This window comes from Varroa destructor, unplaced genomic scaffold (assembly GCF_002443255.2).
Source record: "Varroa destructor unplaced genomic scaffold, Vdes_3.0 BEIS01000005.1, whole genome shotgun sequence".
Lineage (NCBI taxonomy): Eukaryota > Metazoa > Arthropoda > Arachnida > Mesostigmata > Varroidae > Varroa > Varroa destructor.
The window spans coordinates 41670800-41698107 of record NW_019211458.1 but is presented as its reverse complement, the minus strand read 5'-3'; the positions used below and the strand labels follow the sequence as shown (position 1 = coordinate 41698107).

At 39.8% G+C, this 27308-nt stretch overlaps 1 protein-coding gene and 1 long non-coding RNA gene across 5 annotated transcripts in view; one reads left to right on the top strand and one right to left on the bottom strand.

The window, feature by feature from the left end:
• Positions 1 to 27058, top strand: part of LOC111251153 (uncharacterized) — a 29959-nt gene extending 2901 nt beyond the window's left edge. The window contains exons 1-7 of one of the 4 annotated variants that reach the window (XM_086989981.1): positions 1729 to 1745; positions 7418 to 7528; positions 7951 to 8157; positions 13268 to 13524; positions 19499 to 19558; positions 25087 to 25146; positions 25392 to 27058. In XM_086989981.1, the coding sequence (XP_086846107.1) occupies positions 13419 to 13524; positions 19499 to 19558; positions 25087 to 25146; positions 25392 to 25489 (324 nt within the window). In that variant the 5' untranslated portion in view covers positions 1729 to 1745; positions 7418 to 7528; positions 7951 to 8157; positions 13268 to 13418 and the 3' untranslated portion in view covers positions 25490 to 27058. Of the gene's footprint in view, positions 1 to 1728; positions 1746 to 7417; positions 7529 to 7950; positions 8158 to 13267; positions 13525 to 19498; positions 19559 to 25086; positions 25147 to 25391 lie in introns of those variants that run through there. The other 3 variants (XM_086989980.1, XM_086989979.1, XM_086989982.1) reach the window with 3 other exon arrangements.
• LOC111251155 (uncharacterized) lies at positions 206 to 1809 on the bottom strand. The gene is made up of 3 exons (XR_002673651.2): positions 1696 to 1809; positions 1369 to 1490; positions 206 to 872 (listed from the first exon to the last, which is right to left on the bottom strand). It is a non-coding gene; the product is annotated as an uncharacterized LOC111251155 (long non-coding RNA).
• Positions 27059 to 27308: the final 250 nt, after the last annotated feature.

Genomic DNA, 27308 nt, shown 5'->3' with positions numbered 1-27308 from the left:
GCAAAACGTTTTCTAAACTCGTGTTCGGTTCGAACCATATAATTTGATTAATTCTAAGCTCTTCTTATGAACAACGAGAGTGTTCGCACAAATAGGCTTAAAATGGAGTTTCGAATGCAACTATTAACTTTGAGAGAACAGGAACTATAACGATGTCCTGAATTGTTTCGTATCGATCGCCTGAGACTAGGTATGATTCTTGGAAGTTGCCTTAGTAAGCAGTGAAGTTCGGTGTCTAACGAAGACTGATATAGTGTTTAAAAGCAAGTAGTAGTAGTACCATGATGTGGTACAACATCGGATGATTCATCACTGTCATAGCGTGCAGTGACGAACCACCCTGTCCGATTGTTGCTTATAACTGATTCGGCGTTAATATATGTAAATAACTTGTTGGAACTTCATTGTAGATAAATCCGCCGAATTAGCGTATCTGATTACTGGAATAGCTTTTGTTTGGCTTTAGCGTAGAACAACTGTTCCCCCAAGATTTCATAGCTCCATATCGCGTATGCTATTTTCAAAAACACCTATAGGTTTGTGCGCATTGTTTTTTGCTTGATGAGGTCTCCGGTTTTATGATCTACTTACTTTTGAGTCAGACGTTTTATTTTGGCACTCCTTTTTCCAATTGAGCAATTTTATTTTGTGACGATAAAGAGCCGTCCGCCCTAAAGAGCGACGGCTGACTCGATTTCAAGTCTCCTGACTGGTAATCGTTTCGCGTATTGTCCCGAGATTCCTGCTAACATTCGCACATTTCCAGGGTAATTTTTGCTGGTTCTTTGCTGCTTATGATTTCATAGGCGCGTATGCCCGATTGAGATCGCTGATGTTGACGTGGATTTCCTTATCGCAGTGGGTAAATAGCTCTGACAAAAAGAAAGATAGCTCTTTATAGAGGTCTAACGGTCACTGGTTCATTTCATGTTTTATTTTATCCATTCGTAAATAGAAGCCTGGCGAACGGCTTTCCATTTAATTCGGTCAATTAATTGTGATTCGGTAACGCTTATAACTACAAATGAAAATTGAATTGAGGCCGTGGTTAGAATTTATGCAACGTTTTTGAGCTTGGGACAATCCTGTTAGCTAGCTAACCCTATTATCGATAGTAGCAAACACTAGTCGAAAAAAAGACCGTTTCCCTCGATATCTAAGGCTTTACCCCCTGCGCTGTTTGCGGTATGCCATTATCACAGCAGACCACGCTTAAACCATACCGAAATTATTTATACTTGACTAGTTTAAAATTGTTTTCATTTATCTATAACAGTACGAATGTAGGCGCGGGACTGAATAATCACAATATAACGATTATACAACGAAAAAAAAACAGTTTTATAATTATAGAGTTCGGTTTCTTACGGCGGGGAATTCGATCTCGTAGTCTGATCTGGCCAGCCATTCCACCTTCTTCATACCAGTTTGCCGCGAAGATTGAAATACAAGCTCCGAAACAGCGACTCTCGCCAGTCGCCATTTCAACCCTGCAAGGCCATATAACAATTACCTTATTATCAGAATATTAAGGTGCTTTGCAGACTGAGTCACGTATGGGAAGCCGCAGCCGTGGACACTGGATATTATTTTTGTCACTCGTACCAAAACAGAGTCATGTTTCATTACAATCACGCCAATCTGTCAAGCCGGACACGCTATAGAGCCTTTGCAAATAGAAGAATCTTCGCGCACCTTTCTGCTATATCAATCCGTTTAGCATCAGCTCTCCTGTGGAGACGAATGTGAGTGTCATATCAGACCGGGACTTCGTTGTCGGTACACCGTCGTTGGACTTCCTGTTGGCGACTAAACGGACAGCAATACAATCAAGTCAGAAGTTTTTGTCGTTATATATGTATATATAGCCGGTATATGACAATTATCGATGCAGAGTAAGGGTTCAGATAGCGATCATGTTTGGTGATCTTCTTGACCAGTTGATGAAGACCAAAGACTGTTATATAAATACAATATTATTTAATGGAATACCTACTTTACCTATACACACATCGCAGGATACGATAATACGACTATATACCGAAATTTTCCCGACACTTGTGGCGCTGCAATCGCGACCTTAAGATCCATGCTCGATAAGCAATCCTGCCGCTCGCGTGCATATCTAAATATCGAAATACGTATCGACATGTCACTCAGTGTAGATAGGCACACCGTACAGTTTTGTGCATCAATTGGAATTGAACCCAGCTTTAGCAGCGGCGGCGGCGGCGGCGGCGGCTGCGAATGCTTTCACAGAGTGCGTAGTGCCTCATACATATGAGTATTTATATTACGTTGAAAATGAAAATATCAGGTGTTCCCGTTGACCCATATTATTGATTTAGTTCGAAAACTAGGTTTGAAAAGCTAGGCTTAAATGGAACTTGAGCACACTCGGCAGCTAAGTAATTTCCCAAAAACGTCTCAAATATTGTGCCTTTCTTGGTCAGCAGTTCATTACAATAGACGTAAACTTGTTAACGAATATGGCATCTCTCCGATGTGTATAGGACCTAGCCATTCGAATGTTATGTCAACTTGTTATTAACCAGAAGTTTCAGTAAAACTATCTGCGACCAATGACTGGACATATTTTACAAACGGTACATTCAACAAGTCATCAGATTTATGGCACTAATCAATCTCACCGAAGAACACAAATGTTTTTGAACACAACTAAAATACGATGCGGACCGTTTCCTTCTGGAGAAGTGTATCCCTCCGCCTGACTGGATGGTTTACGCGGGCCTAGAGTGCAACTAAAACGATTCTGACGCGAGTTCGCATTGGAACTTCTCACTTCAGACGCGTTTGTATTCTGCTAACTTCAGCCGCTCGCTATAGCGTCCGCAGTATTCTAAACGTACATTTTGCCTAGTCATTAAAAAATCTCCGCTAAGGCGGTCTCGCTTATGGCCGGGGCCACCACTTTTCCCAAAATAACCCGACAGAGTAGAAGGCTATTCTATATATTATATGTATCCTAAATGTTGATACGACGGAGAGCCTAGGAAGTCAGCAACTTGTTGGTGCAAGTCAACACTGCCAAGTGAACTTTAAGGATCAGTCTCTTATGGTATCAGGATGATTAATTATATCCATAATTTGTTCTGTTCCTTCCTTCCTTCATCAGTTCCTTCCAAGATTTACTTTGGCGTTTGGTAGAAGCCAATTACTGCGTCCCATCTGATATGCAAGTCACAGGAGTTTGGCACTGTACAGTAAGGGAGTTAGGTCTCGAAGGGTATTTCGGGTGCGTCATTACAGCAGCTATTGTTGAACTTATCTTTCGACCTACTGGCAATAGATGTTTTAGATGAAATTGTATAGCCTTTCCTTCAGGCCTGCTAGCTTCTTAGGTTGCCGACTACGATAGTTCCAGATATTTATGTATCATAACAACGGGTTAAGTTGAGACGACGGTTGAGATAAAACGTAAATCAGGTGTGTTCAATTGATTTAGTCAGGCAGTGCTTTGAATGGCTGTTTCCTAGCACATACGGATTCCAATTTTGAACCTAGATTTTGCTTAAGATACTGCTGCGTCGGCAGTTCAGCAAGAATTGTTTATATGTCCTCTTTTCTTTCGATGTATTCACGTATGTTATACCGGATCTATATTGTATTCGAACAGACCAACATTTACCTCTTCAAATGACATTCTTAAGGGTATTTTTTCCCTTTATATTTAATTTACTCTTTGTGTAGCCGTTAATCGGCTGATGTTGCCCCTAGCTACAGAGGGATTCAATTGTGCACCAGCAATCAGAGGAGTTGATAGAACTCTTTATTAAAGAGTGGATTAATTATAACTTTGACAAAATCGCATGATTGTGTTAGTGTATTTATGAGCTGTGTATAGCTGGTTGCACTATTCGCGCTCGCAACTGGTAAGCTGTTATGCAAAGTTGAAATTATTAAAAAAAAAAACAGTGAGTCCCAATTGAGGATTGAACCTTCTCTGTTTTTTTCTACACTGTGTCCAATCGCGTTAATGCAGGGCAGAATCTACTCGGTTATCCGAGCTGGCTTCCTCAAAGAAGTGGAACCGGCATCAGCTTTAAAAATTTAGGAAGACTGAACAAATATAACAAAGCTCTATCTGTATGCATAAACAGAAAAAATTAGAAACCTGTCAGAAGCACTTGCTTTAATGTGTCAAGCATGTTACAATATAACTTTTAGCTACGACCGGAAGTGCACAGGAGCTACTATTAGTGACACGCAAATTGAACGTTTTATAAAGAGAAGCTTTTCCTATTCTCTATCTAATACAGAATTATTACGTTTTGTTTTGGAATTAACGCTGGCGTTAAATTGTAACCGTCGAGCATGAATGGTATCAAAACTGAGCTACCCGACTTTATTGAAACGGGAATTAATACTCGAAACAGCTGCGATGTGTTCGCTATATTTACCAAGGGATCCACCAAATGCCTCTATAAACGATGATATCGACTGCTAATTCGTTTTTTTTCAACCAAGTCTGAACTGTCTCTCGAGCTTCTGGCAACGATACAATTTGGAAAAAGTGACCTTCCTATGGCTGCTACTACTACTACTACTACTACTACTACTGCCCCTTACTACAAAAACTACATGCCAGCTCAGGCAAACTTCAGCCATTGCGCTAGGCCGGTACTCGTCGACGTGCTCGTTTTTATTGAATACGGGACTCTGGCCTTATTAACCCGCTTTTCCATAAGCGTTGGGGATATCTCACGGTTTATCAAGCACAAATGACTCTCTTCCCTTTAGTGCCTACACTTTGCTTGCCAGCATCCACGAGCCATGACTCTCATTACGCGGTCCAACTTCGCAGAGCTCTTCGTGCTTAAACTGATCTAGTCATTCCTTTTCCTGCCCTTGGTCGGTACTACGCCGGTGGATATCACGGACGCAGTTAATTTTTTGTCTATTTGGAAAGATTTCGTTTTATGGAGAAAGCACTTTAATTGGTAAATCAGCTTAAACCAATTCACACCGTAACTAAGTTCGAAATTGGGTAAATAGATAGATAGATAGATACACATTGTTTCGTGCTAGAAGCATCTAGCCTTCTGAAGCGTTGCTTAACTATGGCAGTGGAACCGCAAAACTCGACGACATTTATTTCGTGCAAAGAACAGTGCGCCCTCTGCTGGTGACATATTTAAAATGAGCTTCGATCTTTGCGCAGATAACATTGCTTGATGGGGCCATATTGGCGCTGTTATGCTTTAGCCATTGTGGAAAACATAGTAGTTCACACATAGCGAGCTTAACGGAAAATTGGTGTACATTATCTTGCAGTTAGTTAACTTTCATACATTCAGAATCAAATACAGTGCCGCACCATTGCGCGCAGTTATTCGATAATAACTGCGCACATAATATTAATTAATAAAGAATAATAATAATAAAAGTAACTTATCGAATAAGTTACTTAGCTAGCCTCAATATAAGCAAAAAACGTGGCCCTTTTATTTTTCGAAATACTGTTAATGAAACGTACCGTCCCTTTATCTCTACAACAGTTTACATTAATGTTGTGCAACATTTCTAATGTTCCGCTTATTTTGTATTTCTAGTTATGCACGGAACTATACATAAAACGTATATTTAACTCACGGTTATTACCACACCGTACGTTTGTAGTATACGGTACTCGCTTGGCACAACAATTTTTAAATTGACAGGCAGTAGGTAGTGAGATAAGGACCAATACGGCAACGGTAACAACCAATTTTCTAGCGGGCTTCACAAGGCTATGTATAGCAGCGATCCACTGTAGCCGAGCCTCCGGGGACGGGTCTGTCTATCCAAAACTCTTCAGTAAAACACAAGAAAAATCCTAGAAAAAATCTAGCCTGGAAGTTTCATCTGAACTCCGCCTGCTGGCATTCCAGCCTAAGTTTTCGGTAACCCTACCGAGTCGGTCTTTTGTTGTCTGGTCAACAATTCGAAGCCAACGCCGAAATGTTTACCAAAAGATAAAGAGTACTCCCAGATACTAAGCAATGGCAAGAGCAATAAGAACCGGACAGACAGGATCGCTTGCCGGATTCAGCGCAATGGATGAGAAAATTGACAACGTTCTCGCGATAGGCTGGAATTTTAAATTACCCGCGAGAGAAAAATGTCCGTTCGAACATTTCGTTTGACTTTGAAGAATAGGTTTAACGCTTTAAGCCTTGACCGAGTTGTCGGCGGGCCCCTCAAAGCGAAATCAGGGAAAAAGGAGCCCAACTAGCAGCTTCTATGATCTTCTTGATGTGCACAAATGGGAAATTCAATGATGAAAGGTCTTCGTTTGCTGTCCACTAAAGGAAATATGTTCAGTTAGCTCCCACACGCGGGGATCACATCAGTTACAGACTGCACGCTTTAAAAGATAGCAAACTTTTAGGTTGACGGGACAACTTCGGCGACAAAACATGTCTAGAAAAATTTTAACTTCATCAATAGGTAATTGAGATACAGTATCGATGAAATTTGTATGCATGAGGCAGATCCATAGTTGACGCTGCAAGATCAGCTCTTGATCTCCGTCTGTTTCCTGAATATGACAACCGTTGCAGCAAACAGAATACACACATCTAAAACTGCTTCTAGCAGAAGGTGAGCAGAGCATTCACTCAGATGATTAAATCATGGATCGAGTGCCACATCTTTGTGATATACCCATAGAAAGAGTAACGAGTCTATTGCATTACTTTGGAGCCTTTCATGCTCTAACGTATATTCCGTGCACGTTCCCCGCAATGTCCCAATGTAACTATCCCTCTGCCAGTTACTGATCTCGTCATGCTGCCAGAACTTTTCAGGAAGAACTTGTACACACACGCACATACCGAAAAGTACGCAGATTTGTGGCTTGGGTACAAGATGTCTCCTGCATTTAACTTACACGATTTGACGTGTTCTAGCTTGTGAACGGGCAGTCAATGCGTGATCGAGGTGACCGTGGTGCGGCGGAATAATTTCTTCAATAAAGATTAAAATTCAGCTTCCCTTGTCGAGCCGGAAGGCTGGCCCTATGTGCCTCGTTTCTAGTTCTAACTAAATAGCCACTAACGTGAAATAGAACTATATGTGCCAAAGCGCTATAATTCCGCGCGTAGGACCATTAGTATACTCGAATACTGACTGAACTTAGAAGCTTCTATATCAGACTCGTTTTCGCGACATGAGCGAACGAGTTTAGATTCAGAGATCAATCTCTTATACCAGGCCTAAGGCGCATCTGACTCACTCCATGGCATACTGTATATCCTTGTGGGCTTGTAGAGTCGTGCAAAATTCTGTTATATTTCATGTGGATGCAAGAACTGCTTACTTCTAATGGCCTTTTACTCATAAGTAGCTCATTGGCAAAGAAATCGCAGAGTTCCATGTTGGCAGAATAAATAGGACATTTTTACTTTCGTTTCAGACGAGTACAGGACCACAAACTGGTTGACTTCTCGCCACAGGATGTGCTAACAATTTAGCCTCAATCTGCTAGGCATTGAAAACATCGAACGTCGGTGGGTGTGCTCGAAAAGTAAGTATATATGATGTTTTGCGGGCCTTTTTGTGCCGATCTCCAGGCCTCCCGCAAAACTAGGACCATGCATATCTACAGCAAGAATCCAGTTTACAGAAACAGCTTTTTAGTGGAAATATTGACATCGTCATCTTATCTAGTTGGAAACGATATGTATGCCATCAATCTAAGCAGGCCTTATCATAAGAAATACTGATTACCCTTAGATGGATATTTTTTTTGTTTGAAGGGATCCTCACTAGCAACGAACCTACCTAACCTACCGTTGCGTTAGTTAATCGGCATCGGCTGCTTAAAACACTATATAGTGTAGTATAATTACACCCATATATAAATTCCGTTGCTTGTGACGCGATAAATTTGTGTTTCGGGAAATACTTCTTCCCTGTTTTCTCGTTTCCTGGTTTCTCGTAACCTAGTGCGTTAACCTATCAAACAGCCCACTAACACTGAGTACTGCCAGGATGCTCTATTCGGTTGCAAAAGAATGAACCATTAGCGTCTGTCATTAATACCATCCCCGTGGCCATTGTTGCTCTTCGGGCTCAATAAGTCGCCTTTTAAAGTGAATACCTGAAGCACAAACACAGCTCGCGGACTCTGGCTGTTCCACGCGACTTTGGTAGGTAAGTTCTCCATGGGGAATTGTGTGTCTACCCAGTTTAAGGTTAGGTTGTTATTGCATTCTCGTATGCTAGCACCACAATGTAAGCTTAAGCACTCTGCTCTTCTAGTTAGAGACATCGTAACAACTCTCAGGATAGGGTTAAAAGCGGCCGGGGCTAAATGCATTGTAAGATTACAGAGCGAAAAAGCTACAGCTAAAGACATGGGTTGGTTATAATTTTATAAGGGGAACACCGAATACTGGACTGTGAATTGGCTCACCGTTATTGTTACTTTTTGTGTATTTGATGATACTGTTTTTGCTGGAAGAAATGGCTTGACAGTCCATTTAGCGTCGTAATAGGTCAAGTGGGAGGAAAAAGTTGGCCTGTACGTTTAGCAGGTATTTGGCTGTAGTAACTGGTGTGTTCCATCGATATGCGCGCGAAAGTCGGCTTAAGGCTTGCATATAGTTCATCATTACTGCGTTGTTATTAGATTACTATTTTATTAAAGAAAAAAGTAACTAGTTTATGTACGAGACACACATGAGTTATTAAGCGCCTGATGGTAGCCACGGTAATATTTTACAATTTTACCAATCAATATATATATATATATATATATATATATATAGATGTATATTCTTTGCTTAATCAAATAACTGCTTGTGCATATTAGGTGCGACTTTTTGTTTATTTTTATGTAATTGTTCTTAGTTGTTAGTTACATTACGTTTGTTTCCCTAAAAGCCAGCACCATATATTTTAAAAGCAAGGTCATACGGGCGAAATAAACCTAAGCACCAATGTTTTAGAAAATCATCATTTTAGGGCTCATCACTGTGATCGTGGATATAGGGTTAAACGGACTGTATTCCATATAATCGCATCCTATAGACACAGTAAGCATTATCGTGTAATAACACGTTGTCCGCTTGACGTTCTTAATAAGTTCCAAGCTTAAAACTACCTTTGCATTTTGTCAGTGGTTTGCATTCTTAAAATGGTAATCATTTTTAGGTATAGCGCTTAACCAGGCGGTGCCTCGTCCATAGTCAATCGACCCCAACCGCGAAGCCAGGAAAATCAACCCAAAAAGACCGGCAAAAAAGGACGACAAAACAATCTGTCAAATAGAGACCTCCTACTGTTAGCTCTAGCCCCCGTCACATTATCGGATATCAAATCGGTAATGCCCGACGTTTAATACGTCGCCGTCTGGCTCAATTATACTGATTGACAGGACCGAAAACCTTTGATCGACTAGATCAAATCACCCTGCATTATAATTTTGGTCTGCCGTCATAGGTCAGATAAAAATCGTGTCCATAAACTACCGAGAATCAGCAACTGTATAATATTTTTAATGCAAACATATGGGGATTAGGGTAATCAAGCATAGAGGCAATTTCTATGGTTAATAATGTTTAGTAATGGTCTACTGCAATGATCCTTTAGTCGCCGCGTAATAATGATAACATACTAGTTTTCACACACGACTGTGCCGTCTGTATCTGATTGTTATACACTTCATGTAGTACAAATTTTAACAGCTAAAACAACGATTGCGGTGACGATTTCTAGGTACCACGTCTGTAAGCATGCAATTGATTTCTATATATATTTTTCTTCATATTCAATCTCAGACGTTGAGGAAATCCGGATTGTCGGCGTGTCGCGTTAGCAATATCTATGGATACGATGAAGTAGTTTGGTACCTTTGACTCGTTTACAACGATCCTTATATCAAAGAATAGCAAATATATAGACTGACACTCGCAGATGTTATCCTGCTCTCTATTGTTTTTTTATACATCTTATACGAAACTTATCATACCGTTCACAAATAAACTATCAGAGTGTAACACTCCCTCTCAGCCTCCGACTACAAACTATCTAGCAAGTATTTTTATGGTTTGTTCTTACGGCTTGCTGATTTATGCTGCTAGTCAGCTAAACCATTGTCGCGTCGGTGACATCCATTCGAATGCGTAAAAATGACATTTGGCAATGACAAAATGGCAAAATGACAAAAAAAAGCTGAAGGTAGTACGTATCATGATATTATTTATTGTCGATAAGCGCCTTTGATTGATGCTCTCAAGAGAAGTAACCTATAATACATTTCAGATTTAAGCAAATTAGAAAATTGGCGCCCTTTTTTTTACTGCGTAACAGACACCACATTTTTTTTTGTTGCAGTAAATTACTTTCGCCCATCTCGCCACCAAACGCAAAACGTAAGTGAGATTAGAGAGACTTGCGATGCTTAACGGTGGTCGTGTGGCTGCAGCCTAACTTTTCAGCTAATTTTCGCGTTGTTTGTTGACTACTTCTCAAAAGTGGCTTCGAAAGTACGTCATCGAACTCAGGCGGTCGGCCACAGTAGAGGACATTCTCTAGATTACCGACACTGCCTTCCAACTTGGCAAACCATTCTTGAACATTTCGTTTAGAACATGTTTCTCGGGCTGTTTCGGCAGAGTTGATCGCAACGAAGTCTAGAGGGTGTCGAAAATGCAGTTTCTCTTATCCATCTTTGAGCAAGTCTTTTAAGTTGAAACTTCACCCGTAGAACAATATTGTTACAGCACATATGATACAACTTGAAAATGTTTGCAAACGCTATATCAGAATGTGTAAGTGGGAAAAGGAAGTCTAAGTACAAATCTAACGTTAGAAGTGCGTGTTTGAGCAACGTTCGCTGCTCATTGATCACCTTACCCCGCTGCCGCCCTAGGAGCTCCTTGATTTTTCCAAAAGAGGGTAACAATTTGTAATGTTATGGCGGTATCTCAGGTGGCCGTCATGAATAAAGGAGCAATGACGGGTGGCACATAATTGAGGAACAAGATTAAAGCCAACGTCTGTTTTAAGTATGTCCATTCGAGGGCACTGCACAACTTTACAGTAAAGCTACACAGCATATTAAACGATTAATATATTTCGAAGGTGTTTTCTGCATCTGACCTAGCAATTTTGGAACTGACAATTGCGTAACCGTTTCCACAGATCGCAATCATACGAAGGCTCCCCCGTTTTCGAAAATAACCATTCGCCAGATATTTTTGCAGGGTACATTATTATAAATTATACATATATCTGATTGGAGCGATAGGCAGGAAGCCTTGGTAAAATGCGTGGGGCAAACAAGACTACATTGCTAATAGATGGAGATGCCGCATGACGATGTTGGTTGGCAGGACAACTTTATTCCCAATTAGTCAGTCGTGTTTATACGGATCTATGTAAAATTTCGATGATACCTATTTCACTCCATTTGATCCGTCAGTATTTTGGGCAATGTTTTGGCAGGCACTCACACTGTAACAACAAACTACAACAGATCTCTATCATATTATATATAGATAATAGTTCTAAACGCATTTGCTGTACTCACCCCACTGACCCACCGTAATTTCCATTGTCCATATATGCCCCTATTAAAGCTATTTAAAGTTGATTCAACCGAACGGTTTCTATCTAACGTTTCGATTTCAACTAAATATAATTTTTAGAACGTAAGTTAAAATTTGAGTTCTTAAATCTACTAGAGACATTGAAAAAAAAAGCCCTAGTTGTGTTATTCCTGTTGTCTTTTGTTTGAAATCACTGGTAAGTAATCGAATACTGAACATACAAAAATAACAATAGTATACTGTCCAGTTATCATCCCTTAAGCACAACCATCAATTGAATTCGCGAACGTTAAACAAATTGCTGCTAGCTAAAAGCTACGAATGTGACCGTCATGGTCCCCTTCAGAATCATTGACTGGTCACCGTTCTGTCATCTTGGATACAATTCGATTTATAAATTATCCATCACTGAGAGTCGCGGTGCAATGTCAAACTAATCGATGTGATCTGTATTGCATGGTGCTCCGATTTGGTCGTTCTAGAGGGCGCTTCTAACTACATAAAAGCTTTGGCTACTTTAACCACATTAATTTACAATATAGGAAATTGTACTGTAGTTCGGAAAGCACAGACTGAGCCTCACCAAAAATTTGATTAGTAACAATATTACTACAAGGCTAACAATATTATATAGCTGAAACATCTTATTTGATAAGATTCCTTCGTATAGCCTCAGTTTTAGCCCCAAACGAATAAACGCCATCTGGTGAGGATGTTATCGTAGGTTCAAGCCGTTTTTGTCCTATGTTAATCCACCAACCCCTAGCAACGCCAATGGTAGGTGGTCTGAAATGGGTTGCGTCGCTGAAAGCGCCACGAGACAACTAAAGTCATATGGACGTAACAGCTTAGAAGGCCGCATGGAACATGCATGGAGTACTTCGATTGGGAATCGTCTGTCTGAAGAGGCAGCACTCGGGGACCAGGTTGACGCGGGGAGGGTTGAAAGAACGCTGGTGAATGAAGTCGACGGCAATGAACAGGACGTTATGTGGGTTTTGGGAGATGGAGCGACAAAAAGGGTGCCAGTACCGTCAAACGAAGTCAGAAAGAGATACCACTAATTGAGTTATCCTATCGGGCGGTGCATAGTACTGGCTGCAGACTCATCGCTGCGCCGTTATCTGGGCAGACCCAACAGAGCTATGGGTATAGTGGCACGGATCTGTTGCAGTTGTTCTTTGCCACTACTATCGACAACATAAGATCGACGAGTTGCAAGAAAAGAACGTCCTGCTAGTCTCTGTAGCGTATGCTTCCTTGCAACGAAAAGTTTACGAACACACTAGGTTTATTGCTATAATAGAGCGTCGTTGGATTTTTTGCCGAAGCGAGGCGCCGCGTCAAATCTTGCTAAAGATGTAAATTAGCATCAGAGAGGTGAAGAGTCGACCGGCAAGGCTCTGCAAGGCAAACCCACAATGTCTCAAAGTGCTCTCAACCACCGCGTACCTTCCTTTAACACTGTACCAGAAGACAACCGTCGGCTCCGATACGTGAATTGTTTGTTCAACGCATAGCGTGATATCAATAATATCTAATGTGCTTTTAGGAACGACTATAAAAGAGAGATATCCCTTGATTGGTGGCCATTCATCAACATATCGTCGAACGGTGTGCGCCAAAGCTTGATCTTGGTTATTCACGTACCACTCACAGGACAAAAGGAACACGACCGAGCCATTAACAGCAGCTTTTTATCAATTTAGCTTTCAGTTGTGACCGCAACGAAAAGTAAGATCTAAGTCGCTTGCGGAGCTTCGTGTCCTCACAGCTTTACGGGTGTTAACACCGAGTTTGTGGCAGGAAAGCCTTCAGTAGCACTAGCTTTCTTGCTTAAAAAGAGGAAAACACGAAAGAATGAGGCCGTTCGCATCAAATACTTTTATCGTCCTGTTCATCGCTGCCGTGTTCATAATTAGCTTTATGGGAGAAACCACAGCCGCCGATTCGGGGGCTACCTACGGTGAGTTGATTGATAACTTTGTACTTATTAGATACACTTTTGCCCTCAAATATACCTATTATTAAATTCACATGCATCTTATTACAAGGCTTAATTTTGTATTCATATATTCCCAATGACGTGAACTTGCAGCGAATGTGTGTATGTATTTATTTCTTTGTTCATGTAAGTGAGGGTCAGACCCATCCTTTTGTACTACACTGTGTGTGCGAAAAACAGTTGTTTTATATATACAGTACGCACATATACACACACCATGTGCATCAATAAACTAGGGTAAAAAGGCAGAGCGGAGTTTCGAAACTTTCGACAAAAACTAAGTCTTAAAATAAGCAAAATAAGGGTGCGGTGTAACTTCCAAAGAACTACGTTCCAACGTCTGGTAGTTGAAAGGGAACCAAGCACCAGAATTGCGAAAGGTAACGAGTGTCGCACTATCACTTATTGTCGAAACCCCATTACAAAAAGGCTGTTTACCTATAGCCAAACTAAGTCATCCCCACGTCACGCAAGGTACCAAAGGAGAAATAAAAATCCATATTGAAAAAGGCCGTATAACAGGCGGCAGTCCCAAATATAATTTTTCGACAAATAAACGATGACATTATTCGAAACGTCGTAGGAACCGTTGACGAATATTGCTGCGTTTGACTGTCTAGTAGTAGCAGCAGTAGTAGTAATTATATATATATATATAGTACAATAAAAGTAGGCCGTTGGTATGGAAAAACTTCGGCAGGTTACATTTTTGGGCGGTTTTCAGCTTATCAAACAGTGGGTCTCGGTTCAATTATAAATCTTCTGTCTCGAAAAGTATGCTACCCGCAGCGACCCATTCGTTATCGATTGTTCGTATTTCATCTTCGCTCGTTGGGCTTTCATTAACGGCTTATTGGACGACTGCATAAGCTCCGATACACGATTAAAGGAGCGATTGCGGAATGTTTTATCTTCATCAACGTTTATAGTTTACAATAATCGTTTAACTACAGCTGCACGAAACTCGAGGAATAGAAAAGTAACTACGTGTTCCACAATACAGCATCGAACCCGCCGGTTGCAGAAGGATAATGAAAGTGTGAAGAGTCTCTGCCGTACCGCTAAATAACTCAAAAAGTTAAACGCCCAGTCTGCGTGATGAGTAATATCATTGTACCAACCTGCCGATAGAATTGTTGTTTTGTTCGAGTCAGAATTCAGTTCTAAGGTTCATGCTAGCCTTTCCGTGTTTTACATTCGTTATCCAAGCTGCTAGAACGTTACTTCAATCACCGTTACTGCTGGGAGAACAGAAAAAGTGTTGTCTACATAGCAAGATTCTGTCTAGGCAAGAAGAGGTTATTTCCTTTCGATGAAGGCATTCATCAGGGCCAACACCAGACTGGAGAACTTGAGAAATGTATACACGCAGATGTGGCCATTTTGAAGGCAGAGCTCAGACTGTGCAACAGGCTAGACAATGCTTTTGGTCGTAAATAAACGATGGTCGAGGTCGGCGAATAGTATATAGCTGAGCAAATCCGATGTAGCTTTAAACGCATTTGAAGGAAAGACCGATTGATTGTCTTTACTGAGATAGATATCATCTACGTCAACTGAGGGGTTTGAAAGTGCATCAAAAGATCTTTCTGATAGTTTACGTGCGCAGCTTAAGTAAATGGAAAAGTCGTATGATTTCGACTTCGACTGGATACATACATGTATTCGTTTTCCTTTTCGCAAAAATTAGGCTGTCGTTGTCTTCCGGTGCCTATTCGCTCAACTAGGACAAATTCGGGTAAACAAACCCCATCAATAAAAAAAATTAGGATATACAAACGAGCTAGTAAAATTTACCAGTATTATAGGTTACTTTTAGGTCAGCATACATCACTCCGGTATTTCACAGGGGAAAGCCATACAGTTCAGTTAGAACTTAGACAAGTGCCCTTGTAAAGATGCAAGAAAGCCATCTACTGAGGAGAGGGACCAGACTAAACAAGATGTTACATTATGTTTGTAAGGCCTACAACATATCAACAAAAATAGTCCCGAAACGGACAGTATTTTCTCTTTGGTGCAATAATAATCAGTCGGAGTATACCATTTAAGAGTTTACCAATCTTGGGAACTTAATGAGTGGAAATTTAATGACATTTGCGCTGCTAAGAAAAATAACTGCATGATGAAAAACTGAAAACGTCTAGATCATAGAAAAAAAACGACAGTAAAAACGAATATTTATTCAATAAGTACGGTGCAGAAGTAAAGGCCATATTTGCAAATGGCCAGAAGGCTAAAATATAATTACATGTTTTACCACGTCGACGCTTGTCACCTCGTGGCAACAAGACCTACATTAATATATCAGCTGGCAAGCATGTTAATCTAAAAGGTGACAAGATTCACAATAATGTAGGCCAGATACTTCGTTAAAAAACAACCTTTAATAAAAACCCTCAGACAAGCTATGGATTTTCTCTGCTTATACTCGGCGTATTTCAATGGGTACATGTGCTTTGTTCATCTCAAATAAAAAGCATCGGACTAAGATTTGCACCAACGAGGTTGAGGATTATCGGAAATTGTCCTAAATTTCAGCTTTAATTGTGTTGCTGATAACCCATTAACTGTAAACCCCTCAATCCACTCTATATAAACCGTACAATAGTGCCCTTTAGCGCTACGCTTTAAATCTGACTTACATAACTATAAGGCCAAAATCTTGAAGTAGACCCGCATATGTCGGAACAGTGTAACAACAGGTCGTTCCGTTTATATAACTGACATGATTAATCTATTACATAATTTAAAAACTAATAATACCTGCGTATATAATACGTTAATAATATAATAGTAATAATAAGATAAATATAATACGTTTTCCGACATTTGTTTTTACACCTATTTCGTTAACTTGATGATCGGTAGTGCTATTCAATTGAATAACAACTTTATTTACACAAACGAGGCGTTTGGCATATGAAAATAATAACATTGCCAGTCATATATGATTGAATACATCTTGATTAAAAAGAAAATTTTCATAAAATTACGTGCGCACCCCCCCCCCCCCACGCATAGCTGTCGTTTACTGTTCCCTTTTTGCGCATTGGCTCTATGGCTATTTAATACATATTTATTGTAATATCTTCCCGAGACAGATTGCCCCAAGGTCCTAATTAATGTATTTATACGTGTAGGACATGTCAACCTTACTTATGATTATGTCAAACATTCTTTATATATATATATATATATATATATCCAATATAATTTTCTATTAGTTCTAGCCTTAGTCGATACGACGAGAGGCCACTGCTGAAAAGAGTTTTTTTTCCTAATCTTGCGAAGCCGAAAGGCTATAAAGACCTTTTTCTGTACAGAAGTGAAGAAGGACAGCAGAAACGCAATCAAACCAGCCCAGTTGAAGAGTTTTCGCGCTGGACATTATGAGAATATATAGTTTTTGACATAGCGACGGTTAGGATTGACTCTGCATGAGCGCAGGTTATGTTAACGCGGTAATCCGGTTTTTGCCAAGCGTGCTAGATTGACCCGAGGTTACTATTTGGACCATGCACAAGGTAGCAAACGTAGATTTTAAACATCAACGCACAAATCCTTAGTTAAATACGACGAAACAAATTTATTGGACAATAAATTGGATAAATTGGACAATATTCACATATGCCGATTGTAACTTAACGTAAGGTAGAGTCTCCGAAACCGCGAGCCATTTATCTACTTGTAGTTGCTATAGTCCACCAAAGTCGGCGTAAAAACGCACACATTGTATACAAACTAGTCTAGAAATTATCTTTGTGGTATTACTATCACTCAATACGTTTTTTGATGACAAAAAATAAATATGTCATTAAAAAACAATCGCAAAGCAACAGGCCGTTGAAGCAGGTTTATTTTTATTGCGTTACCTAAAGTATTGAATATCTCCGATGATCTTTATGCGAGCTTCGAGAAAACAAATAAGCTCATTCAAGATTTATAAGGTGTAATAAAGTTACCGCGTTGACAAATTATCCACATTGTTGTTGTGTTTTATTTTTCTACGTTAATTAGATTACACAGTGTTCATTGTAATGCTCATATTTGTGAAGTGGTTTGAAGCTAAGACAGTTCACGGCTGTACTTTATGTGGCCTATCGAAAAAACGGCAACTTTTTTTCCTATTCGTGTTCCTCTAATTATCTTAGGCCTCAAACCTGCATTTTTCTTCAAAGTTTACGACTGCTCGAAATTCAAGATACTCTGTTCTGACGTATGACCTTAAAGTCTGTATCTGACGTACACCATTCAACACTGAACAATGAAATAGCAAAACCTAGGAATATTTTTAACAAACCACCTCTTTAGTGTGATCGTTCGAAAACCTCAGTTTTATAGATAATGTGAATCTCCATATTCGACTGCAACGATAATGTGAGTCCATGTTCTATTACTGTATTTATGTATGCATGCGTAGACGCTTGTTACCGTAAAGCCCCTTGGGCAATTGTCCAGTAACTACCATAGCATTCATTTGACTTTATGCAAGTATTGGACAAGATCTCACGAAAGCCGCCCTCGTAGATTCGAAAAAATCATTCACTGTACCAACGACAAATCTGTCGTAACGGAGAAATTTAATCATTTTTTATATGTACATTATTCTATATTTTATTATATATTTTATATGTACTATACTGCTAACGTGTAGCCGGCTAATACATATCGTAAGGTATACCAACTCAAGTAGTATTTGCGTGCCCTGACAAGCTAATAATCCAATGAAGACCAGGTCTCGGCTCATAGATCGCTTTTGTTGCTGCTTAGTTGCTCTGCCCGCTTCCCTAACGTTCTAGTATCCTGGCCGTGAAAAATAGTAGTCTACCCGCAGAGTATGTCGAAATTCGCACGCAGAACAATGCAAACAATAAATGGCCTCATAGGCATCATGACGCCATCCGTCAGAGCGTGACTGTGGGTGAAAATCGATGTCTTTTATATTTTTTCGATACTGGAACAAATAACTTTTTTTTTTTTAATTTCCAGCGCATGCTTTGTCTATATCCCTATGATATAAAATACCATACCAAGCGCAAATCACTCTATCGACTATTGAGATTTAGTTTAACAATATTGACCTTCTCGGCTTTTTTAGCAGCTATAATAAACGCTCCGGAAGTCGGGAGCTTTATTTAATGTATCGAGCACGCGATAAATTTTTTAAATGTCATCCTATCGCATTGCGTGTCCAGTCTGATGCTTCCCGACCTCAGTAAATACACTATTTCATTCTACAAATCAATATACAATTAACGTATTGGAGCATCTCAAACTAACATGCTTCAATCGCGTGTTGCAACACTCGAGTCATGCGTAAAACCTGAACATTGAATGGCTATAGAAACCGTTAGCCTGGCCTTCGAAACATCCCAAACGTTCGTAGCATGCTGTCCTTTAAATTTCATTTGGGTCGTTTCCGTTCGATTTGAGGATATATGCGTACATATCAAGACAGGTCTTTCCGATGCGCTGAATAAAGCAGGAGATCATTAAAAATTCAACTCAATGAAAAATAGCCAAATCTAATTGAACGAATAGAATAGTGCACGGGGTGTTTAGGTTAATTTACGTCGTTATTATAGCTAGAGAAATTGCCAAACCTGAAGGTATCGCTGCTCAGAAGTCTTTGATCCTAGTGACCTTTAGTAAACCTATAGATCCTGGTGAAGGTCTGATGAAGCTGGTATAAACGACGCATCAAAACAATACTTTGTCATGCGTAAATGTTGCATGATATCTTCAGTGAATACTCAAAAATTTTCCTACGCACCCTTTGCACCAACGCCTTAGGGTCAGCATACGTAACTTCTCACTGATCAAATGGCTTGACCGAATATCTACTAGCTTTCTCTGTGAAAGTCGGTCTCTGTGTTTCTGCGTGAAGGATTTTTGATCACTGGAATTTCATTGATATTTATCACTACTTCAGGAAATGAGGCGCCCCGCGATTTCAACACGAAGCGAATCATTGCGTTGCTACGGCGAAGCAGTAAGTGAGCAATACGAATATCCACGAATAGAAATTAATCAGTTTTTTTTTCCATTTGAGTACTGTATCTCTTTAACATAGATCCTGGACCTATAGGGTAGGGTAGGGTAGGGTAGGGTAGGGTAGGGTAGGGTAGGGTAGGGTAGGGTAGGGTAGGGTAGGGTAGGGTAGGGTAGGGTAGCGCTATAGTAAGAACAAGGTATTTTAGTAACGCCTAGAGACAAGAGATAATAATGATATTTTTTTACAGAAGACAAACTGTTAGATTCTTTATATTCTAGGCCTATTCTAGAACCGTCTGCACGTTACTTCGTACCGGGTGGTAGCGCAATTATTTCTACACAGCCCTTTCACCGAGTTTGATCATACTAGAGTTGTCAGTTGTCGTTTCCGTCTATGTTAGTTTTGACCGAATCCTTCCCGGGCCTCCATTTCTTCTCCTTCGAACGTGTTTTTCCTTTAATAACCTTGTTGCTTGTACAAAAGTTGCGCTCCTCAACTAGGCCGACCAAAAACTGTGCTACTGTCTTAATGCCTCATCCGGAGAAGATCAGATCTTCAGAAAGCGACCTCAAGGGGTGGATTATAGAAGATCGAGTACGTCACGTTATCAACCGCGCCTGCGTAATAATCTACACGTATGGCATATTCAGACTTACTTTTGCCCTATGCAGGTATTTTTAGCAACTCCCGAACATCCAGTAAGGACTTGTTTCAGTGGTAAATGGCGGCGCAGGGATTCCCGCTGAACGACTTGGTCAGGTCGGAGATCCATCAACAACAGTTCTGCGCCCTCTACCAAATCCTCTAACGACATGCTGCACTCTTGTTGCTACTTTTTGATGGTCTGCTCTTTTGCCCTTTTTGTTCTAGTGCTGGATTGTTTCACAACTTGGTTTTCTGTTGAATAAGAGTTAGCTCGAGTGTAAGCCGTATTAGAGTAGTTGCGGCATTCGCCTCTCTTATCATTAAAAGCCTTTAGACCTTCAGGAGTTTTAACTCTATCTTTTCGTTTTTGTTCCGTCACAGGCTGTTCGTCTATAGGTGTCTCTCAATCAATAGCTCCTTCTCCGAGGATGGTTGTAATTCGTACGTCTCCAACTATTAGAACGATTCGTACTAGGATGGCTACATTATCCACATACTCTAAAGCTTCAGGAGATTATAAGCCATCTTTCATAGTAGAGGGTCAATTTAATGACCCATGAGGTAGTCTGGCAATCGTGGCAAACTCCTCTTCCCATAAATGATAATATTATTGCTACGGGAGATTAATCTTCGAAGTCATGGGACAGCTCTTTAATGCGTCAATCATCACCTAATATACCAGACAATTGAAAATGTTGCTTATATCAAATGAACTAGCCACAGACAATCCGCTTGCTTTCACTTCTCTTATTTTTCGCTCTGTTGCGGTAACCCAGTTTTGATGGCTTTTCGACGGACCCATAGCATCCATACTGGCAATATAAAAACACTCCAGTCTCTTGCAATTCAGATATATATATATATATATATATATATATATGACGGTTGTAAAATTCTTTCGAATCGTATCTAGTACAGTAATAATAATAATAATAATAGTGAAACACGGAATAGCTTTTTGGCCATCTTTTTCTTTTGCCTTTTGTATGCTAAACCCTCAGCCTTTGCCTGATATGAAAGTCGAGTTTATGATTGAGTTCGCGATGACGCTATCATCGAAAAGTTTGACTCACTATCGGTTAGAGGTAAGAAACAGTTTGAGCTGTGCACTACAAATTGGGCTGAACCAGTGAAGAAGCCCAGATATACAGAGAGAATTTACCGTTTAGACGGGGACACAGAATTACAAAAATCTATCGACTTGGAGCGGAGCTGCAAGCAGTTCACCTCTCTTGACTGCATTAAATGCTCGAAGATGTAAATGGGCACGTTCGTTCTATTTATGTAGGGATTCAATTCATATTTGAAATTTATATTCAAATGTATCATTTTGACTAGCTCTAACGTACATACGCATTCTCCGTAATAGCTTGATTCACTAACGGCATTATTAGCTTGCTAGCAGCTATCATTCCAACCGGGCTACTGTTATACCAAGAATAAATTTGCCCTCTGCAAAACTTTTGTGTGTACTGCTAAAATGGGCAATCTATTGCACGAAAACACTTTGCAGCGATCTTCGCATTAGTTTCAACGTATTCTCATATATGGCATCCTGATCAGACGTAATTTTTCCCACGAACGTTATATTTATACGAATGCATACAGAAGAAGTCCTACAATTTTGGTAAAAACGGTATTTGAACAGATTATGTTGAAAATGTAGAACCTTATTTATATATATATATATTCATGCTTAATAATAAGCGAAAAGAAAAATGTTTATTATTTGATACAAGCTATTTGTTTGACACTAGTTATATTTACGTTTTATTTGAGTCAAGCTTCTATCGGAACCAATTACTATGCCTAGACAGTTTATTGGTGCTCACTTATTCCTATTGACCGAAATAGTTATTTTTATCAACTTTCACAGCTAATTATAGCATAATCGCTACCATACTATAGCTCATATGAAAATAAAAAAATTAGCATTACCTCTCTAACTGGTGAATTTGTTTGAAAAAAAAACAGCCTATACAATGGTATGAATTGTTTCAGGCTGTCCCGTGTTCTCTGCTTCTGAAAACCCGCCGTTTTTCAACTTTTATAGGGTGACATATTTGAAGTATAGAAGTTTTTACGGAAACCGAGCGAACATTTCTGGCCAAGAAAAAGTCGCTTCTAACTATGTATTGTTGTTCAACTTTGTATTCCTCCCATAAAGTTGTTAAAGAACTAAAAAATAATGTGAGTGTTAGGAACTCTTTGATGGAAACACAATTTTGAAAAACTTCAAAGTGATTCTAGTGATAAATTTTCGTTACATACCAATTACCAAATATACGACGTCTCCTCGCGACGTTCTTTCTCTGTGAAAATCAAAGCCGCAGATATTACCTGCCGTAGCTACAGCCCTGAATCCTATTTATGCAAATCGACTGTCGCAAAAAAAATCGTAAAAACTCTTGACTTACTTCGATGTAAACAATCTTGGGGAAAAAATTATTGTATTCCTCTAAAGAGTTTTTTTTTTAGATTTCCACCCATTACTAATCACGTTGACGTTAGATTTGGTGTCAATCTGTCTCTGTCTGCGTTTTACGATCATACTTGCAAAGTAAGTCGATGGACACTTTGCATTTTAAACTTTCAAACAATTTAAAATTTCTTATCTAAACGGATTACTGCGTAACACAGAGTATGCCATCGAGTTCAGCTTTGCTGATTTCACTTCGATGGCTTTGCAGCTGCCCAGTAAACCTACTGCTGTTTACCCTAGGGATTCTGCCATGTGTAACCGACTGCTTGATTGCTTTTGATCTTGGTCCTTTGGCCATTGGCATAGTTACTAATCTCAGGTTCGAGGACAACGGGCTGGCAGCGAATACGCTCACTCCAAGACACCGCATTCAAACGAGTCTCTTGCGCCTGACAAAATAATGGACCCTTGAAGACTACAATGCAAAAGAAGCGAACGGGACAAGCTGACAGAGAAACCAGCTATTGGCTGGCATATAAGTTTAAGTCACATGAACTGAAGCTGTTAGGCTACAGGTCGAGTGTGATCATGAATAGTACATGCGACTACCTTCGCAACGAATGAGAACTTCGTAAATGGGCAGCCGAAGCAATGCTGCTTGTGAGACTTTATCGGCATTAGGTGTACTTTTCAACAAGGCCATCCTATTATTTATCGCTTGTTCCTTTAAAACAAATGATACATCATATCTCATCGAAAGTATTGCCTTCAATATGGAGATGTTCATCATCATTTCAAAAGTGGCAAAGCATGCTCCACGTGTGCACACGTTCATCCCAGTTTCACAATAGTAGCTTGTAAATGACCCCATACATCTTCAAGGCGATGTCTACATTTTACAGATCAAACGCCCAGTAGCCTCCTATTGGTTTCTAGCGTCTGCTAGCATCTCTGAGTTCATTTGAGATATCTACAAAGGAATACCTACTAAAAAAATATAGGCAGTTTGATACAATTTGTCCATAGATTTATTCAAGTGGCGGCATGATGAGCAATTTTCTTTAACATAGTTGTGCATAATTTCCAGCTAGCCGTAATTAATTTACTCAGCTTCGATCGATTAATTTGATTATAGACTATATTGTCCTCACGGATCAGGCTAATGACAAAATGATCATACACTCTCCACTTCATATCATAGCGCTGCTTTTAGAGTACTTCTTCCGTAGACTTAAAATGATGTTTGTCAAGGCAACCTCTGCTCCTTCCAAGATGGGCGCCTCAGGTTGTGCAATGTCACACGTTAGTCTTCGCTTGTTTTGACCCCTGAACAACTAACGCCGGTGCAACATGGTGCGACCTAAATGAGGTCTTTCAGCATTCGCAAGTGATTCAAGCCTACGATTGTGTGTCCTGCTAGTCTATAAACGACGCAGCGACTAAAGGCAGTAACTTACTAATTTATACAGAAAAAAGAAAAACAAAGTTGTCTAAGAACTGCCAGTCCTCCAAAAGGGTTAAGGAAGCTAATGTGACTATGAAATGGGTTCTGGACGCTATGTAAAGGAACCGTAAATCTACTAACTTTCCATGAAAACCACTCTGCAGGCGAAAGATAGTCCTATTTTAGATGACGTAAGAACAGCTCTAAATAGTCTTCTGTAACCGGTTTCAGCGACGACTTAGGGTAGCGTTGTTACGTTATTCCATTCATGCTCAGTAGTGAATATGATCTAGTGTACTCACAAGCAAATGGGTTATTACGCGAAAGGATATTGCCTTTAAGTAGTAAACGTATAGTTGCCACGTACTTTAGCTTAAAGTGAAAGACCGCGTAATAGATATACCATATATTCATCGATATAAATAGTAAAAAGAGCAGATTTTTATGGAACTGTTACGGGCTCTATCATCGTTTGGTTAGACTAACGTAGGGCGTAGTAATGGCCTTTATGTGAATCATCCCGTTCCCCAGCTTCCAACACACGTCGATATTAAAAAACCACCACCTAACAGACCAGTAACAACGTCTGCTGTGTATAACTTTTAGGGTGTTAGGTTTAAAATTGCGTTAATACTTCATAGAATGGAAATACTATTTATATATGAATCGTAAATGTTTACGCGTTCCACGGCGACATATATATACATGTGGTGTGTACGCGCGAAGGTTTCGACACTCACACTTTAATACTGATCGTAGAAGTTCGATGATCTATTTTCAACTAGAGAGATTAAGGAAGCTGGGTATAAGAGTAAACACAATAACTAAGATGGCAAAACAACGTCTCGATAACGTCGTTTTTAAATAAGGTCGCTTATTAAATGGCCTTCCTTCACAATTCCCTATTTTCGCTACTGAGATGGCTTTTGAAAAAATTTAATATAAATATAATTACGGTGTACGGGCATAATATATCGATTTACCTATGTATATAACGGCAAAATAATTTTGCAGGTCGGCAACCAAATGCTCTTGCTGACAGCTGTCGTCTTTACGGGCATTCATGCCTTGGAGGTGGGTCGACCTCTCACATGCAAAAACCCTTTTGTAACCATTATAAGCTATAGGTCTATTTTAATAATAGGCTCTCGAAATCTTTTTGTGCAATTGTTATGTACTTTTAAAGACGTATCAAAAGTATACGTTACCCGAACGTGTCTATATTTAGGTGCATCTATCATCCAAACCAATTAGATTGCGTCAAGTGTTATTCATCTAATGCGTTTCTTTTTTTTTTTTGTTTTTTGTAACCTGAAAAGGTCACGGCAAACGGTCGTCGCTTAACGGAGCCGAAGAAGCAGAGGACGAACATGCGGCGTACCGTTTCGATGATGAATGGCTGCGAAACCGCGTTTAAATAAGAGTGTGTGCTGAGCCGCTGTTCGTACTGATAAAAAAGGCGCATCATGCTAACAACAATTACTAGGTCTTTTGTTGGCTAAGAAACCCTTTCGCCTACGATGGAAGCTTGGAGCGGGACCAAGCCCAGGGCATATGAGACGACAAATCACAAAGTATAGAGCTACGATGGTCGGGGCAAACAGAAACTGTCTAAGATGCTTTAGCCTAGCTGTGGATATCAGTGTGAGATCAAAAAATTACACCAATGTACATTAGCTTATTAAAAATAACATGGTACAAACTTACTTACGTGTAAATGAAACAAAAACCCATATAGAGTATTTAACAAATATTCTGAAATGCAACATCAGACAGGTAGGTGTTTTCTCCTTTAAATCGCATCGAATTTCGAACCTTTTTTTCCGTACAACTATTAGCTACTACCGTATTAATAGTAATCTCGTATTCTAATGATTAGCTACCTACAACGTACAAAATCCGTAAGGGGTAGTCATGAACTAAGGCAGTTTCCAATCGAATCCGGATATTTTTTCTATTTTTTTTAAAAATCCGGTCGACCCTATGTCGCATGATTTGTTGAAGCTACCGCATTATAGCATGAACAGCCGTACCAAAAATAAGCGTAAATATACCATAACCTTAAATATTTTGCAGCTGGTTGGAGATATATGCAATAGATTGTGCTAGTCGTTCATTTTTTCTATCTGCGGCCAGAATGAGACAACTACATTTAGGGTACCCAGATAAATGGAAAAGAGTACCCACTGGCGATATTATGGGTATCATGTGCAACGCCAACAAACGAATAGTTCGCTCGGTAAGCAGCCATCTGTGGCTCTATATATACTCGTGTAGACGGGAGGCAACCAGGTTTTATAAACGGCAATGCTATGCAACACCCACTGATAGATTCTTTGAAGTTCATATCACAATATTTGTATCACATATTGAAAATGGTACTTATACAGTGCCAGTAGCGGCTATAACAAGAGCGCGTCGATACGAAATGCGCGAGTCAAAAGAAGAACTCACAATTCCCTTCACCGTAAGCGACTTTTACCAGCGAATAACAACAAAGGACCAATAGGAAAGCTTTGACAGTTCAGCGAATTTAGTCAATCTAAATATTCCGATAGGTTAGAGTGATGTTAAACGACGACGAGTATGATAGCGGTGACGCGAACAAATTAAGGCGATAGCGCAGGATTGTCGCATAAAAATTGTCTTGCGCTGGGGAGGGGGGGGGGGGGATATTGGGGTAAAATGACGAGTTAGATAAAGTGCTGTTCAACACAATGGTAAAAGAAAGGTAAATAGTAAAGAAAAAAAAGTAGTAAACTATATTACAAAGTGAGTCTCTGTATCTGATGCCGTTACATGCAGCATGAAACCCATCACACAGCGAGAAACACAGAGCTGTGCTAAGCTGGCAGGCAGAACAAACATATCTAGGAGTAGCATATTGGCTATACGTTCGTAAGGTGACGCCTCGTTGGCAAATGACCATAACATATCGTAAATAAATAAAAAAAAAAAAAAAAACATTTCCTATTCCTGCAAAGAACCCTGTGTTGTTTTTCCACAACTGGACCCGGCGTAACACTTAAATAGCCGCAGCTGTTAGTACAGGGCAAGTTACTACTGTAGTAACTGCAGTTATCGTAGCGAAGCGTCGAGAGTCGTCAGTACAATGCCTCAATTCCGAACTGTAAACCAACTACTACTACTAACACTGTGATAAGCTAATGTTATCTACTCAACCACTGCAGACGATATTAAAGTTTTCCTTCTGCATCGTCTGCATGATTAGGTCG